At 51.1% G+C, this 14,260-nt stretch overlaps 1 protein-coding gene across 1 annotated transcript; it reads right to left on the reverse strand.

Annotated features, from left to right (window-relative positions):
* Positions 1-1,689: 1,689 nt before the first annotated feature.
* On the reverse strand, positions 1,690-13,217 carry DLX6 (distal-less homeobox 6). Its single transcript, XM_069211735.1, has 3 exons — positions 12,712-13,217; positions 9,096-9,289; positions 1,690-2,769 (listed from the first exon to the last, which is right to left on the reverse strand). The coding sequence occupies exons 1-3, from the start codon at positions 13,070-13,072 to the stop codon at positions 2,518-2,520; spliced, it is 807 nt and encodes a 268-aa protein (XP_069067836.1). The 5' UTR covers positions 13,073-13,217; the 3' UTR covers positions 1,690-2,517.
* Positions 13,218-14,260: the final 1,043 nt, after the last annotated feature.

The raw sequence follows: 14,260 nt of genomic DNA on the forward strand, positions 1-14,260 counted from the left end.
CCCGCCCCAATTGAAGGCCTGCACTTTATGTATAATTGTTGCAGAGAGTTTTTACGTGATTTGGTCACTTTTTTCACTAAAGCTCGCGATTAAGTGCATGCATGAGGAACTCACAGTTCAAACGCACATTTACCTTACTACGTGTAACTGCACCTACTTGTGGGTTGTGTGTGTGCGTACGTGCGTGCGTGCGTGCGTGCCTACGTCTGCATGTTGGAGAGTAGACCGTCAACACTCCCAGCCCCCTCCTGTGCTCTCTCTATGGGGTACTCAGTGGGCCTGTTTCCGCCAGAATATGGCTGCTTTAAGAGCACGGGGCCGCTTCTCTCCGCCTTACACCGATGTTTGAATAATTCAGCGAGCTTCCCTCCCAGCTGCACTCCTCAAGCCTCTTCCCTTCTTTCCAGTTTTATAATTTTGGTTAATTTTCAATTTTAGGCCCTACATCTCTGCAATTTGTGTATGAATAACAGAATAATTTCCCTCTTTTGTTTCGCCTTTCCTGTTCCTGAATCTAAATAAAGATGGCTTTTTAGTATTAAAAGTGGAAGAAAATTACAGGTAATTATCTTTGACGGTAAAAACGCTGTAATCAGCGGGCTACATGAAAAATTACTCTAATTATGGCTGCATTTAGGAGAATGGAAGAAACGTTCTTGCGGATAAAAACCTTAAATTGTCCCCAATGTCTGCTTCAAACTGGAAGGGGCTGCAGCTGGAGGCTTTGTCTGGGAGTGATCCCGGGGAGCCGCGAACCCAAAGATTCACAGTGGGACGAGGGCGAGAGAAAGGGGCCTCCTTTCTTCCCCCAGAGGAACAATGTGGGAGAGGGAGCTGACGGGACTGCTCGGGCCGGACCGCGCTGCCGCCCTGACAGCGCCGAGCGGCTCGCACAGCGCCCACCGCGCCCTGGGCCGGGTAAGTCGCGCTGCTTTGTGTCTAATTGCACACAGTGTCCTTTCGGTGCGCCGTGCGCGCTGTCATTATATCGAGCACTCCGAGCAGGCCCATTGACTTCGGCGAAATGGCTCCGTGGCGGCGAGCTTCGCAATTTCAAGGAGGCCCGCACCGCAGCCATTAATTCTCACAGCGAGGGGCTTCCTGCCGTAATGGGGAGAGTTCTTTTCATGTTCATTATGTGCCCCCATTACACGATAATGGGAGGGCACGCTCTTCACAGCGGGCGCTTGGATGTGTGCATGGGTGTGCGCACGAGAGTGCGTGTTCACATTTGTGCTGGGTGTCACGAGCTTATTTCATCTCTCTCTCGCTCTCTCTCTCTCTCTCTATATATATATATATATATATAGTAACCTTATATCTCTAAAATGTCATTTATTTACGTGGTGTACAAGTTATTGCATGTATAGTAATATGCACGTGCCAGTGTGTGCCGAACACACGTGTGTGTATAGAAATATAATTGCAAATATTTATGCATGTATGTAAATATTCATAGGTTGTAGAAAGTCGGGAAGATAGATAGATAGATAGATATGCATTATCTTCAGAAAAGGGAGAAAGAACATATATCTCATGTTTACATTGTTGTGAACAGCTGGTGGGATTTCTTGCCATAGTACGGACGTGACATTTTCTGTTCTGGAGAGTATGGTAGATTTAGAGTTCATGAGAGCATGCTGAGTACACTTGATTCACGTTAGAAAGAAAATTCACAAGATGCTGAGATTAAATATAAAATTAAGATTTTATAATGGAGTCAAAATAAATCAGAAACACGTTGAAAAGGAACACTGCTCCTACTTGGGAATGGGTGGGGGTACAGGGGCTGGCTCTGTCCTGAGGACGGCCCCCTGGTGAACCTGGGTAGCTCAGTGTAACGGAGAGAAGTATACGAGACTTCGTGGCGCTCTGTGGCTTTACTCCAAATAGGAAAGAAGACATAAACATACAAAGTATATACAACTAAAATTCAACAATATATACAGACATCTGTTTGATATAAATGTCCCTAGCTATTGCAAACGAATGCCACCAGGAGCTCACTAAACCTTCCAAAATTGTGTTTTTCCTCTGTTTTTGCCGGGTGCTGAGGGGGCATTAATACAGTGGTTTGTGGGTCACGTTGTGGTTTCTTTGTGCTCATCCACGTGCTTACACACGTGCACTTCTCGAGCCGTGGCCGTGTTGTAAGAGGTGGGCACAGATCCCCTTAAATAGTCCATCTACAGAGGTATAAACTACAGAGGTATCAAAAACGACGCGAATTCTGAGAAGTCCACACATTGTGTGAGGCCCAAGGGCTGCAGAAAAGTGTCCTGGCTCGGCATCCGTCCGGTCCCTTCACACTCCACAAAGGGTGGCTGCCTTTCTCACTGCAGTCAAGGGCACCTCCCAAGCAGAGTCCCGTGGCAGCTCGGTGAACCCCCGGGCATTTTCTGATTTCAAGTGAAAGTGGTGAGTCTAACACCCAGACGCCGATTCTCTCCACCCCCGGGCCTGGCACTGGGTCTGGCATCCGAGCGTGCCCGCCTTGCACTTCTTCCTCGCGCGGGATCACATCATCTGAGATCTCTGCATTGTGTCCTGGTGCGGGGAAGAGTACCAGTGCGAGTACCCGGGCATGTAGGTGTTGGGCGCCATGTTTACCCCCTTGGCCGAGGCGGAAACGTCCCAGACCGGCGGAAGGGCCGGGGAGCGCGGGGACAGGGCGGCCGTACCCGGCAGAGGGTCGCTGTCGTGAGGGTTGCTGCCTTGTTTCAGGAGTTTCTTAAACTTGGAGCGTTTGTTCTGAAACCAGATCTTCACCTGTGGGGGGGAGAAACAATAATCGTGAAATACCATAAGTGAACAGCGAGCCTTTTCCCTGCCCCATTCCAGCAAACCTATATCACTACCTGACCGTCTCACTCTCTCTCACCGCCCCTCCCCGAACCTCACGAATCCGCGGAATTCAGGAGTTCGCGGACGGACTGTACAAAACCGCGGATCCACGCAGTGGGATATTTAAAATGTTTCCCAAGTCCACAGTTCTCATTGTTGCCTCGGAAAAAAATGCATGATATTCAGTTTCCACAAAGATCTACGAAAGAAAGGCAGCCCATTGCAAGCATTTTTCCACGTCAGCAGGCCAGCGAGCACGGAGCTCGAAGAGAAGGCCCCACTTTCACTTTCACTTTTCCAAAATGCTACACAAAGCTGAAAGTGAAAGCCTGTCATTTGTCTAAATTGATCCCACAGCGATATGTATGCCAAGGTAGGCTGCGCACGCCCTGGTATTAGGGAATCGGGTATGGTTTACTGTGTTCACTCCTTCAGTGCAGCGACCCGGAGAGTTCCCTGGTAACTGACAACACACAGCATGGCTGACACTGGCTCCCTGCCCAACACACCGTGTGGCACCCAGCATGGCTGACACAGACTCCCTGCCCAACACACCGTGTGGCATCCAACAGCATGGCTGACACAGATTCACTGCCCAACACACAGTGTGGCATCCAGCATGGCTGACACAGACTCCCTGCCCAACACACCGTGTGGCATCCAACAGCATGGCTGACACAGATTCCCTGCCCAACACACCGTGTGGCATCCAACAGCATGGCTGACACTGACTCCCTGCCCAACACACCGTGTGGCATCCAACAGCTTGGCTGACACAGATCGACTGCCCAACACACCGTGTGGCATCCTCCTGTATCTGGAAGGAGAGGAGTGGCACGCGCCTCATATTGACAACAGCTACTATTCATCTGCAATAATTTTGTCAATTTTTAGCTCTAAATGATTTCCCGTAAACTTCCTTTCTTTATTTGCCAGGAGTTTGATGTATATTATCATGCATCTAACTGAGACGCTGTATTATATTCCACGTGCACAACAATTATTTCTTGCATGATATGTACATATGGCTTCCAGAAAGATGCGCGTGTTTTAGGTCAGATGACACGTTCGAACAGTACTGTTTACAAGCCTAGCGCCAGAATTGTTTTATGAAATGGAGGGGTGGCTCTTGAACGTAAATTCACCAAAGTGCCAGGGGTAGCGGAAGTGATATCACACGCCGTTCAACCTTTACTTTCGCTCACAGGTGCATGCTTAAATATACACACGTACATACACACACACTGTGTCTCACTTAAACACGCTCTCACCCACAAGCGCGCACACAACATATATATCAAAGTATTTTTTGGTTACCTTAGTTGCCAGGGAATGTCATATTACAGCGAATTGCAATCGAGTTTTTAAAGTAATATTGAATGATAAAATATTATTCACTTTTAATTTTAATAAAAAATACAGAAAAGAAGGAAAGTGGAGTCGCAGCTGAAGTCCATAAGGACGAGCTGCCCTTTTATTCCTGGCACTGTTTTTGCCACCTCTGAGGTCAGGAGTCGCAAAGGCAGCGCCATGAGTCGCAAGGAGCAAGCCAGGAATCGCAACTGCGACGCCTGGTGACCCCTACATGAGGTCCATGGGGTTGCAGTATAGGGTGATACTTTGATAGCGAGGCATAGGGGTAAGATTGTTTTAGCAGTGTGTTTTTTTTTTGTCTCTAGTGTTGTGAAAGGGGGTTGTGCGGTCTCTGTTGTCACATACAATTGCCGAGGGCTAGCTCTTGCTTTCACACTCGCTCCCCAGAACTTCAATCTCATATTTTCCGTGATGGTGAATTTAATTCAAACCGTTAAACAATTTTGTGGTTCTCTGGGGTTCAACATGGCAATGTATTTTTACTCGAAAATTGTACAATTTAGCTGACGTGTCGAAGCCTTGGGCTTGTACACACGTTGGTGTGAGCATATTAGTCAGGCAGAGGCATATGCACACCCACTGCCATGCGTTTGGAAATAGTCAAATAAGATTATTATTATTATTATTGTTATTATTAATAATTATTATTGTTATTTATGTGTATATGCAGCGTTCATTAGTTATTCTTGTGGAGGCTTGCAAAGTGCTTCGAGTCTTCTTTAGGTTACTTCAGAGCACCGCAGAAAACTTTTACACATACACGCGTGTGTGTGTGTGTATTTTTAAGTGTGTGTGTATATTTACGTGTGTCTATATATATATATAAACACGCACACACACATATAGACAAACACAACGCATACCGTTTGTGAAGATGCTGCTGCCCAATGAATGGGCGCCATCTTTGGAAGATGGAAGCAAAACCTGTCAGTTTGAATGTGCGGCAACGCAGGCCTTCGCCTTCTCCATGGTCGGAAGGACTTCGGTACTTCGGTTTTTCCAAAACCACCGTGTGAGCCGCGGCACTCCTGCGCGTGTATGCGTGAGTGTGTCCGGGTGGCGGTGCGCCTGTGTCGAGTGTGTTATGAGGGATCCCTCCTCACGATTTATCCGTGTTTGCGTTTTGGAGCGTACCCGGGCTCTGGAGAAGGCTGTCACACAGGACAAATTGCAGACTTTCACTTTAGTAAGCCCTGCTCCGCTCCTGGACGCTAGAAACATGGGCTTGGGGAGTAGGGGGGCGGGGGGGGGGGGGTGTAAGGGGATAGGCTAGGAGGCCAGTGACCGGTTTAACTCCACAGGCTGTGAACTTTCCTCTCTGGTCTGCTCGCCGAGGGATAAGGGGCGCAGCCCCAACAGCAGCTGTGCACGCATAAGCGCTTGGATGCACAGCAGCTTTGTGCACTGTAGAGGTGTGCAGTAGGTAATGGGCTGCAAACCCCACAGCATCTGTGTGCACAAGAGGTGCAGTAGGCAAAGGGGTCCAGTGCTTAAACGAGAGGGGCAGCACTTAGAGAGCTGCAGTATATTATTCGGTTCAGCGCCTAGAAGGACAGTTGCGTGTGTACGGCAGTGGGGTGCATGCCTGGACTTGCAGTTGCGTATGCAGAAGCAGGAGGCAGTGCCCCCAAGGATAGGCGCTCTCTTTACTTTCAACAGAAGGGTGCAGTGCCTAGATGAACACCCTATTCCTGTCCAATAAAGGGGTGCAGTGCCCACGAGGACAGCTGCTCTGCGTATAACAGTTGGGGGCAGTGACCAGATGGACAGTGTTTGGTTTAAATACAACAGAGGGGCACAGTGCCAGCTGACTCCCGCTCCGTGGACAGCGCAGTGGCGTGTCCTCGCGGCACTCTATGGAGGGCAGCCACACCCAGAGCCTCCGTGTTACTATTTGGGACAGGGTCCAGATGGACAGCGCTTTGTGCACAGCAGCTGGGGCAGTGCCCGCCACACGGACAGCCGCGCTGTACACACATCTGGGGGCATTGCCCAGAAGGAGAGCTGTTTTGTGCACACTCGAAAGGACAAATGAAGACGGGGTGCGGATGTGCGTAATGGTATAAAAAACGCATCGAAACGGACAAGTGTGCACATCACACGTTGTGCTCCACAAGAATCCTTCTGGCACTAGAGGGTTCACTGAATACGGCCACATTGTGACCCAAGTTCGATGCAGCCGACCACGGCCCCTGCTTCCTGTGGACGAGCCCAGATGGAAAACTCTGGAAGCGTCACAGGTTCTAACTCCGCAGCCAAAAAGCATTTAAATCGGTAACAGTACAGAAATGGCGGGGGATGGACAAACATCTCCTCTTTGACTAAAATGGGTCAAACAACACGTAAAGTCTTAAACTTACTGTTAAACGGAGATTTTGTGACTGCTGTTCGAGGTTAACCTGGAGTTGAGAGCTAAAAACCAACAGCGGTTTAATGTTCTATATCAACGAGTAAATACCTCTCTCTGTGTTTGATGCTAAAAAAAACGTAGATTGTCACTTTGCCTTAATGTACAGGGAGGGTTTGCCCTTCCAACTGTGCCACACTATGCGTTAACTACTGGAGGCTGTGCATGTATACGAGCTCTCATTTTGTCAGTTTATGCTTCTCATGCCTTTGAGAATGCATGGGTGTTACATGGAAGGTAGGTGAAGGGCGAGTGTATGTGTGTCTAAGAAGTGAATATGTTTGCATATCTGTGTCTGCATCTCTGGCTGTGTATGTGTGTATGGGCCTGTGCTTACAGTTTTTACAAACTTGCTTTGGGCATGTTCCACCCATTCCACTTTTTAGTGGACAGTTAATAGTTGTCTGTACAGTCAGATTGGAAATCCATTATGGGGAATGATCCAAGCATCTGAATCTATAAAACAACCAATGTTAAAGAAGAAAATCTTATATACCTGTAACTATAGTTCTCCATTATAGGTATTTTTCACAGATTCACACTTAAATCATTCGAATTATTGGATTTCTAACCTGGCTGGGGAAATATTCAACTAGTACGTGAACAAACAAGGGCACTGATGCTGGGGAAACATGGATAGGATGCATGCATATACCATATTACTAAATATTTGCATGTGGGATGGTGAGATCAGCTGTAGAATAGTGAAGTAGGCCCTAGTAGATCTTTCCTAGGATGCAGACACCACATACATGCCCATAGCGGCAGTATAATCTCATGTGTCACGTCCTCGGCAGGCCCAGGGACTTACCATTGCTTGTTTTTATACAGGCACCAATGTCTATGTTGAGGTCTCACTCCTCCCCCTGCTCGTTAGAGTGGGACAGCCACTTCTTGGTTTCTTGGGGACAGTCTCCCCTAGGTTTAACTAAAATGTACTTCCTCAGAGCAGAGGTCCTGTGTTTCTATACAAACACAAGGACTCCAACATGAATGGGAAGCAATCATCCGGTCCTCTTTAAATACTACTCAGTGGGACTGGCATGCTATGTGTCAAGAGACATCCTACAGACTGCTGTCACTGGAGGACTCTAACTCAGCCAACACCTACAGGTGAGGACTAGTCAAACTTTCAGGAGATTAGCTGACATGTTTCAGTTGATAACCTAGCAAGGTAGGCCATACAAAGGATGACTGTAACTCAGTGCATTCCTTCGCATCTGTTTCTAGCATCATTGTAGCGCAGCACCTCCCAGATCTCAGAGTGGGTGACCTCTTGTCACAGTCAGCATGAAAATGTTGGACTCAAAATGTAAATTAATCACAAATACAATAACTGGGACCTGGACAGCCAATCGCAATGACAGTACAATATGTACTCTACACGTGCAACTCTCTCTCATGCATCTCACCCATCATAGGCAAACATTGCACCAAGGCAAGGTAAGGGCACCTCATCCATCACTTATGCATGACCCGGAAACACTTCCTACACCTCACAACCCTCATCCATCATAGGTAAACATTGCACCAAGGCAAGGTAAGGGCACCACAGCGATCATTCATGCATGACCCGGAAACACTTCCTACACCTCACAACCCTCATCCATCATAGGTAAACATTGCACCAAGGCAAGGTAAGGGCACCACAGCGATCATTCATGCATGACCCGGAAACACTTCCTACACCTCACAACCCTCATCCATCATAGGCAAATCATTGCCCCAAGGCAAGTTATGGGCACCTCATCAATCACTTATGCATGACCCGGAAACACTTCCTACATAGGTGCAAATCAAAGGCAATCTTTTTCCAACCACACCTGTGCTTGTAGCTCCTACCAGTGCTCCACATGGTTAGCGCTTTACAAGTGCTAGAGTGCAATTTGTGTCAGCCCAGGGAAGGTCCAGGCCACATATGTAGGGTGTCACCCCCTCTCCTGTTCTGGGCCTGGCTGTGTGATTACATCTGTCTATGTCACCCCAAGAGGGCCGACAAACGGGCTCTCTCGGTAATCACCCTCCATCATGGGCTGGCAGCCATTGTTTGTGTCGGGGGGTGTCCCAGCCCCTCTCCAAACCCGGGCCTAGACGAACCCCAGACCTTTACCAGTGCCTGTGTCAGCCCAAGGGAGGTCTCCAGCTCGGCTCTCTCGGGTCTCACCCTCCCTCCAGGATTGGTAGCCATTTTCTGTGTCTGCCTCGGGGGTGTGGGGGGGGGGGGAGGGGGTGGAGGGGCTCTGCTCGGCTCTATCGAGGCCCGGGCCTCGCCTCGGAGAAGCCCTGACAATTACCCGTGTCTGGTGATCCCCAGAGAGCCCGTCAGCTCTGCTCTCTCGGGTCTCACCTTCCCCCCTGGGTAGGTAGCCATTGCCTGTGTCTGCCTCAGCCTCAGGGGCCCTGCTCGGCTCTCCCGAGGCCCCAGCCCCTCTCCAGGCATGGGCCTGGCCTAACCCCTGCTGACCATTACCTGTGTCTGCGTCAGCCCCAGGGAGGCGGCCAGCTCGGCTCTCTCGGGCAGGGCCAGGTACTGCGTCTGCTGGAAGCGATGGTTTAGCGCCTGCAGCTGGAGACTCGAGTAAATAGTTCGGGGTTTGCGGATCTTTTTTCCCTTCCCATTGAACCGGATTTCGCCGTTTTCGATCACTGTTGTTTTTTGTTGATCTGAAAACAAAACATTGATACACGTCATTAAGAAAATATGTACCGCGCGCTGGGGCCGTCTGCATTCAACATCAGAAAACGTGTGACACAGAAACATTCATCCAAATACAAAAGACTGGCAGGCACGTGCAGCCTCCCAGTAGAAGTGAGTCTCGTGCACAACGGAAATGCTGCATGGTGTATTAACATATTTAACGTCCCTCGTGTACAGTACATGGACATTATGTATACTTCTCTCTTTATATATGTCTGTGTTTCGTGGCATTTACCCACATAAAAACAGGTAGTACATGTCCACGGCTAATTCTGTTTATATCACCGATCTGCTAAAAACTAAGTGCAAATGTCTCTGTTGCAGTTATGTCTATACACAACGGGAAGATGTGTTACTTTATCCTTCCAAAGTGGATGGAAAGGTAAAAAGAGTATGCACGCTGTTACAATTGAATTGGGAGAAAATGCTGCCAGAGACGCATATAAAATAATAATAATAATAACAATAATAATTACAATATTATTAATGGGCATTGTAGTACTACTGCTACATTATCGGGTATTATTCTTATTAGTGATAGCACTATTATTAACATTAGTACTAATAGCATTAATATTATTACTGTTCTTATCTGAATTGCTCTTATTATTAGGCTCTACTAATTGCTACTAGAGTAACAGGTATTCTGATTTGTATTAGTGGTGCTATCACTAGTATTGTGAGCATTATTATTATTATTAGTAGCAATAGTAGTAGAAGTATTATGGCCATCAGTACAGTCCTTGTCCCGTATCACTGTCTCCATCCTCTCTGGGAAGGATAATAGTTGCTGCCTTGCAGCCAGAGGCACGTGCAGGGCTCTGCACGAGGTTGGTCCTTTGTTAGCAGCGGACGCATCTTCCCGATCTCCTGATCTACCTGTACTCAGGGGGCTCCAGGTCAGTGACGTGCTCATTTGGCCGTTTCCGCGGTGCATCTTCTGGCCCGAGTAGCGGGCCCGGGTTTCTCTCGGAATTCACCGGGTGTTCGGATGTAATATAGCCGGACAGTGTCATACGGGGTCACGTAAATACAAACAATGCCCTATCAATCACTTCGTGGGCCAGGGGTACCACACAAGCGTGTGTGCTGCTTAGGCAATGAGGGGAGGCGCCTCGCTGCACTATCACCGTTCTCGGCACTACAGCGCCTCTGCATGACACTCGCACAAATACCGTTGCGATTGCTAGACTCTTGTCGGGCAGTCTGCCGGGTGTCCCCGTGGGCACATTTGTGAAAGTGCCGTTTTTGAGGCGCACCTGAGTCCCATGTGATCCTCGGCAATGTCATGAGAGCCGGAATATAATTGTTTATTGATACACGCACTGTGTGTCGGCCTGTGCATCCCTCCACCCCTCGGCCCAGGCAGACATCCTGCTGCCTTGGTAACCATCACTGGTACCTGTGCGGAACCGCTGAATACACAAAAGCGCAGATCACCCTGGCATTTGTGGAAACAGTTAAATATGTGAAATATAAACATGTGCAGGAAAAATGAAGCAGCAGAGGGACTATAACAGCAGAGCTGCTCTTTGCTGGATTTGGGTGCCTGTCCGGGTTTCCACCTCTAATGTTATTAACGGGATGTGACTGCACCGAGGCCTGCTCCATGCCCTGACATTTTGCCTGTTTTATGTGCTGGCTGCAATAACGCCTGACTCACATGATGTTTGCTCATGGTCGCGCCCCGATGTCTCCACCGATGCTTTCTCGGTGCCTAGAGTCTAGTCATTCCTGCTTCGAGGCCCCAGTCCCCTGGTGCCGTTCAGTTCCCTGGGAGCACTGCTATTCTAATTATGCATGTTCCATCGCATATCTGTGCGGCTGCAGCTAGGCCTGCCTGGTTCGTCTGCTTGTCCTGATCTCTGAACCATAAGCTCTGTCCCGAGCCGTATGTGGCACTAGGGTCATGTGCACTGCATTGAGTACTTTCCTGTCGTTGCGCCTTGCCTAGATCCGTGTGTGTGGCACTCAAGCCCTGGCGCACTGCACTGTGGTAGCGCCTTGCCCATATCCCTGTGTGTGGCACCGAAGCCCTGGTGCTCGTGCACTGCCCTGTCGCAGCGCGGTGCCCATATCCCTGTGTGTGGCACCGAAGCCCTGGCGCTGGTGCACTGCCCTGTCGTATCGCCGTGCTCAGGTCGCTGCCTGCGGCACTGAGCAATGTCTGCCCCGGTCCCGTGCTCCGCTCTGTCCCTGTGTGGGGACTCTACCCATATTTTTCTCTCTTGTGCCTACACTGGTCCCAGGGCTGTGCTTTGCTCTGGTGCAGGGCGGTGATTCCCGTGCCAGAACCCTCAACCGAAGCTGTGGCTGGTCTCAGCAGTGCGCGGCCGCGGTTGCACTGATCCCCGGGCAGTGCTCACGCTCTCCTGCCTCAGCGCCGTGGTTAAATTCACGAGTGTGCTATCAGTGGTGCACTGATCTCCCTGCTGCGGTTCTGTGGCTGATCTCAGTAGTGTGAAAATAGTGGTACAATTGTCTCCGTGCCCAGATCACTATTATCACCCTAGTACTTTGGCTCGTAACAGTAGCGTGCAGTTCGTGGTGAAATTATCACTATTTCCTCGTGCCACACACTTGTATCAATTACGGCGGCCGGCACTGACCTCCGTGCACCGGTGTTGTGGCTGATCTCAGTAGTGTGAAATTAGTGGTGCACTGGTCACGGCGTCCTGTTCACTCCTATCACCCTAGTGCTTTGGCTGGTACCTGTAGCGAGCAGTTCAAGGTGCAGTGGTCACTATTTGCTCGTGTCATACACTTGTATCATTAAGGGCGGTGGGCTGTGCACTGATCTTTCACCTCAGTGGCGTGGCAGGGCATGATTCCATACCCTGGTACTGCCAGCTGGTATCAGTATTATGCAGTCATTAATGTCCTGACCTCGTGCCGTAATGCCCCTCACGTCCTTGGTGCAGTGGCTGAACTCAGTAGTGTGGGCCTGTGGTGCACCGATCCCCGAGCCCTCCTGCCTCTCCTCTGCCGTGGTACCGTGGTAAGTAACAGTGGCTGACCTCAGTAGTGTGGGTCTGCAATAACCCTACGTTCTTGTGCTACATGAAAAATAAAGCTTGGGGTATCAGTGATGTACAGTCACGGATGCCCTGACCTCGTGGCCTCATGCCCCTCACCGCCCTGGTGCAGTGAGTGGCTGGTCTCAGTAATGTGGGCCTGTGGTGCACCGATCCCTGAGCCCTCCTGCCTCTCCTCTGCCGTGGTACTGTGGTGAGTAACAGTGGCTGGTCTCAGAAGTGTGAGTCTGGGCGCACCGAGCCCCGCTGCCTCTCCTCTGCCTTCCTGCTGCACCCCCATTATCCGTGGTGTGGGTCGTGGCTGTGACCCCCCCTCCCCAACCCCCTAAACCGCCCCCTTGCCGGGGCCTCACCTGGGTCGTCGGCCCTGCTTTGCGCGCCCCCGCTGTAGGGCTGCAGGTAGGGGCTGTGCTGAGAGTGGCCCATGTAGGGGTAGACGGAGGCCGCTGCCGCCAGAGGGGCTCGGCCGTACGAGCCCCCTCCGGAGTAGGACGAGGCGTCGTGCTGGTGCTGCGGGTGCTGCGGGTGGTGCTGGTGCGCCAGGGGGCCCGCGCCGTGCAGGCAGTGCAGCGGGTAGTGGCCGCCGGCCGCCGCCATGGCCGGGGAGCTCTGCTGCTGCTGCTGCTGGGAGGCGGACTGCCCGAACTCCATGAAGGCGGACTTGGACGAGTCGGCGGCTTCCAAGCCGTCAGCCATGGCCGTCATGGTCATCATCAAAGTTTGTGCGCGGCCGCCCGCCAGCGCCTCCCCCGCCCCCTCCTCCTAGCGCCGGCGGCGCACGGGGGGCCCCAGCCCGGGCTCCGCCGGCTCCCGCTCTCCCCCTTCTCCGCGCCGGGCTTTCCTTTGTGCCTCGCAGTTTGAGGCGGGCGCTTTAAGGTGGATCCGCAGCCGCTAAAGTTGCGCCTCTGCTTTTAGACTTCGCCCAGACGCCACAAGTCAGAATGGTTTGTCTCCAAAGGGCATCGCCTCCCGATTGGTCACTCGTGCCGTGACGTCACCACCCCGGGTTGCTGCACTAGCGCCTGGTCCTGCGCCTACCTTCACGCAGCAGCACCTTCAGGTGCCGTCCTCCTGCGCACAGACGGCGCAACCTCCTTGATGCGTTGCGCCCTCTTTAGACTCCAGGCTCCATCACAGAGCAGCATCCTCGGTGCTGCGCCACGTTCACGCCCCGGCTAGGTTCCCAGCAGAGCATCCTTAAGTGATGTCACGCATTCATGCAAGGCCTCCCTCTGTGCTGCGCACACCTTCACGACACAAACATATTGCCTGCTGAGTCCGCATCTTGTGCCGAGGCACCCTTCACATGGCAGCCTTTGTGTGCGCCGTACCCACCCTCACGGAGCATTATTGTGTGCGCCGTGCCCACCCTCACGGAGCATTATTGTGTGTGCCGAGCCCGCCTTCACGGAGCAACCTATTTCTGCGCAGCACCACACGGATGCACCCCTTGTGTTAAGTTCACAGTGTGCGTGCCCTTCAAGGAGCAGCTTTCTTTTGTGTTGAACCAGTGCTGCGCCCACCTTGTGAGGGCACGCTTTCCTTTGTGCTAAAAGACCTTTATTTGTTGTTTTCTGTGCCCATCTTCACAAGTAGTTTCTCCTCGCCCCTGCCAGCCCCTTGCAAGACCACCAGTCGCTCCTGCGCCTGCATTATGCCCACGGAGCGCGCAGTAATATTAACTACTGGCATGGAATCTTTCGTGCAAACTTCCCATTTACACACAATATAAGGTGTTTTGCGTCCATTAGCCCCTCAAGCCATGCACGATCAAAGCACAGTTGCGTTGGGGTCTAATGAGAAAAGGGGCGCAGCTCACCTCGCCTCCAGCCTCAATCCCACTGAAAGAGGCCCTAATTGCGTGCATTCCTGCAAGGGAGCTGTCCCCCAAGCTCGCAAACA

This window comes from Pleurodeles waltl, chromosome 10 (genome assembly GCF_031143425.1).
Source record: "Pleurodeles waltl isolate 20211129_DDA chromosome 10, aPleWal1.hap1.20221129, whole genome shotgun sequence".
NCBI lineage: Eukaryota > Metazoa > Chordata > Amphibia > Caudata > Salamandridae > Pleurodeles > Pleurodeles waltl.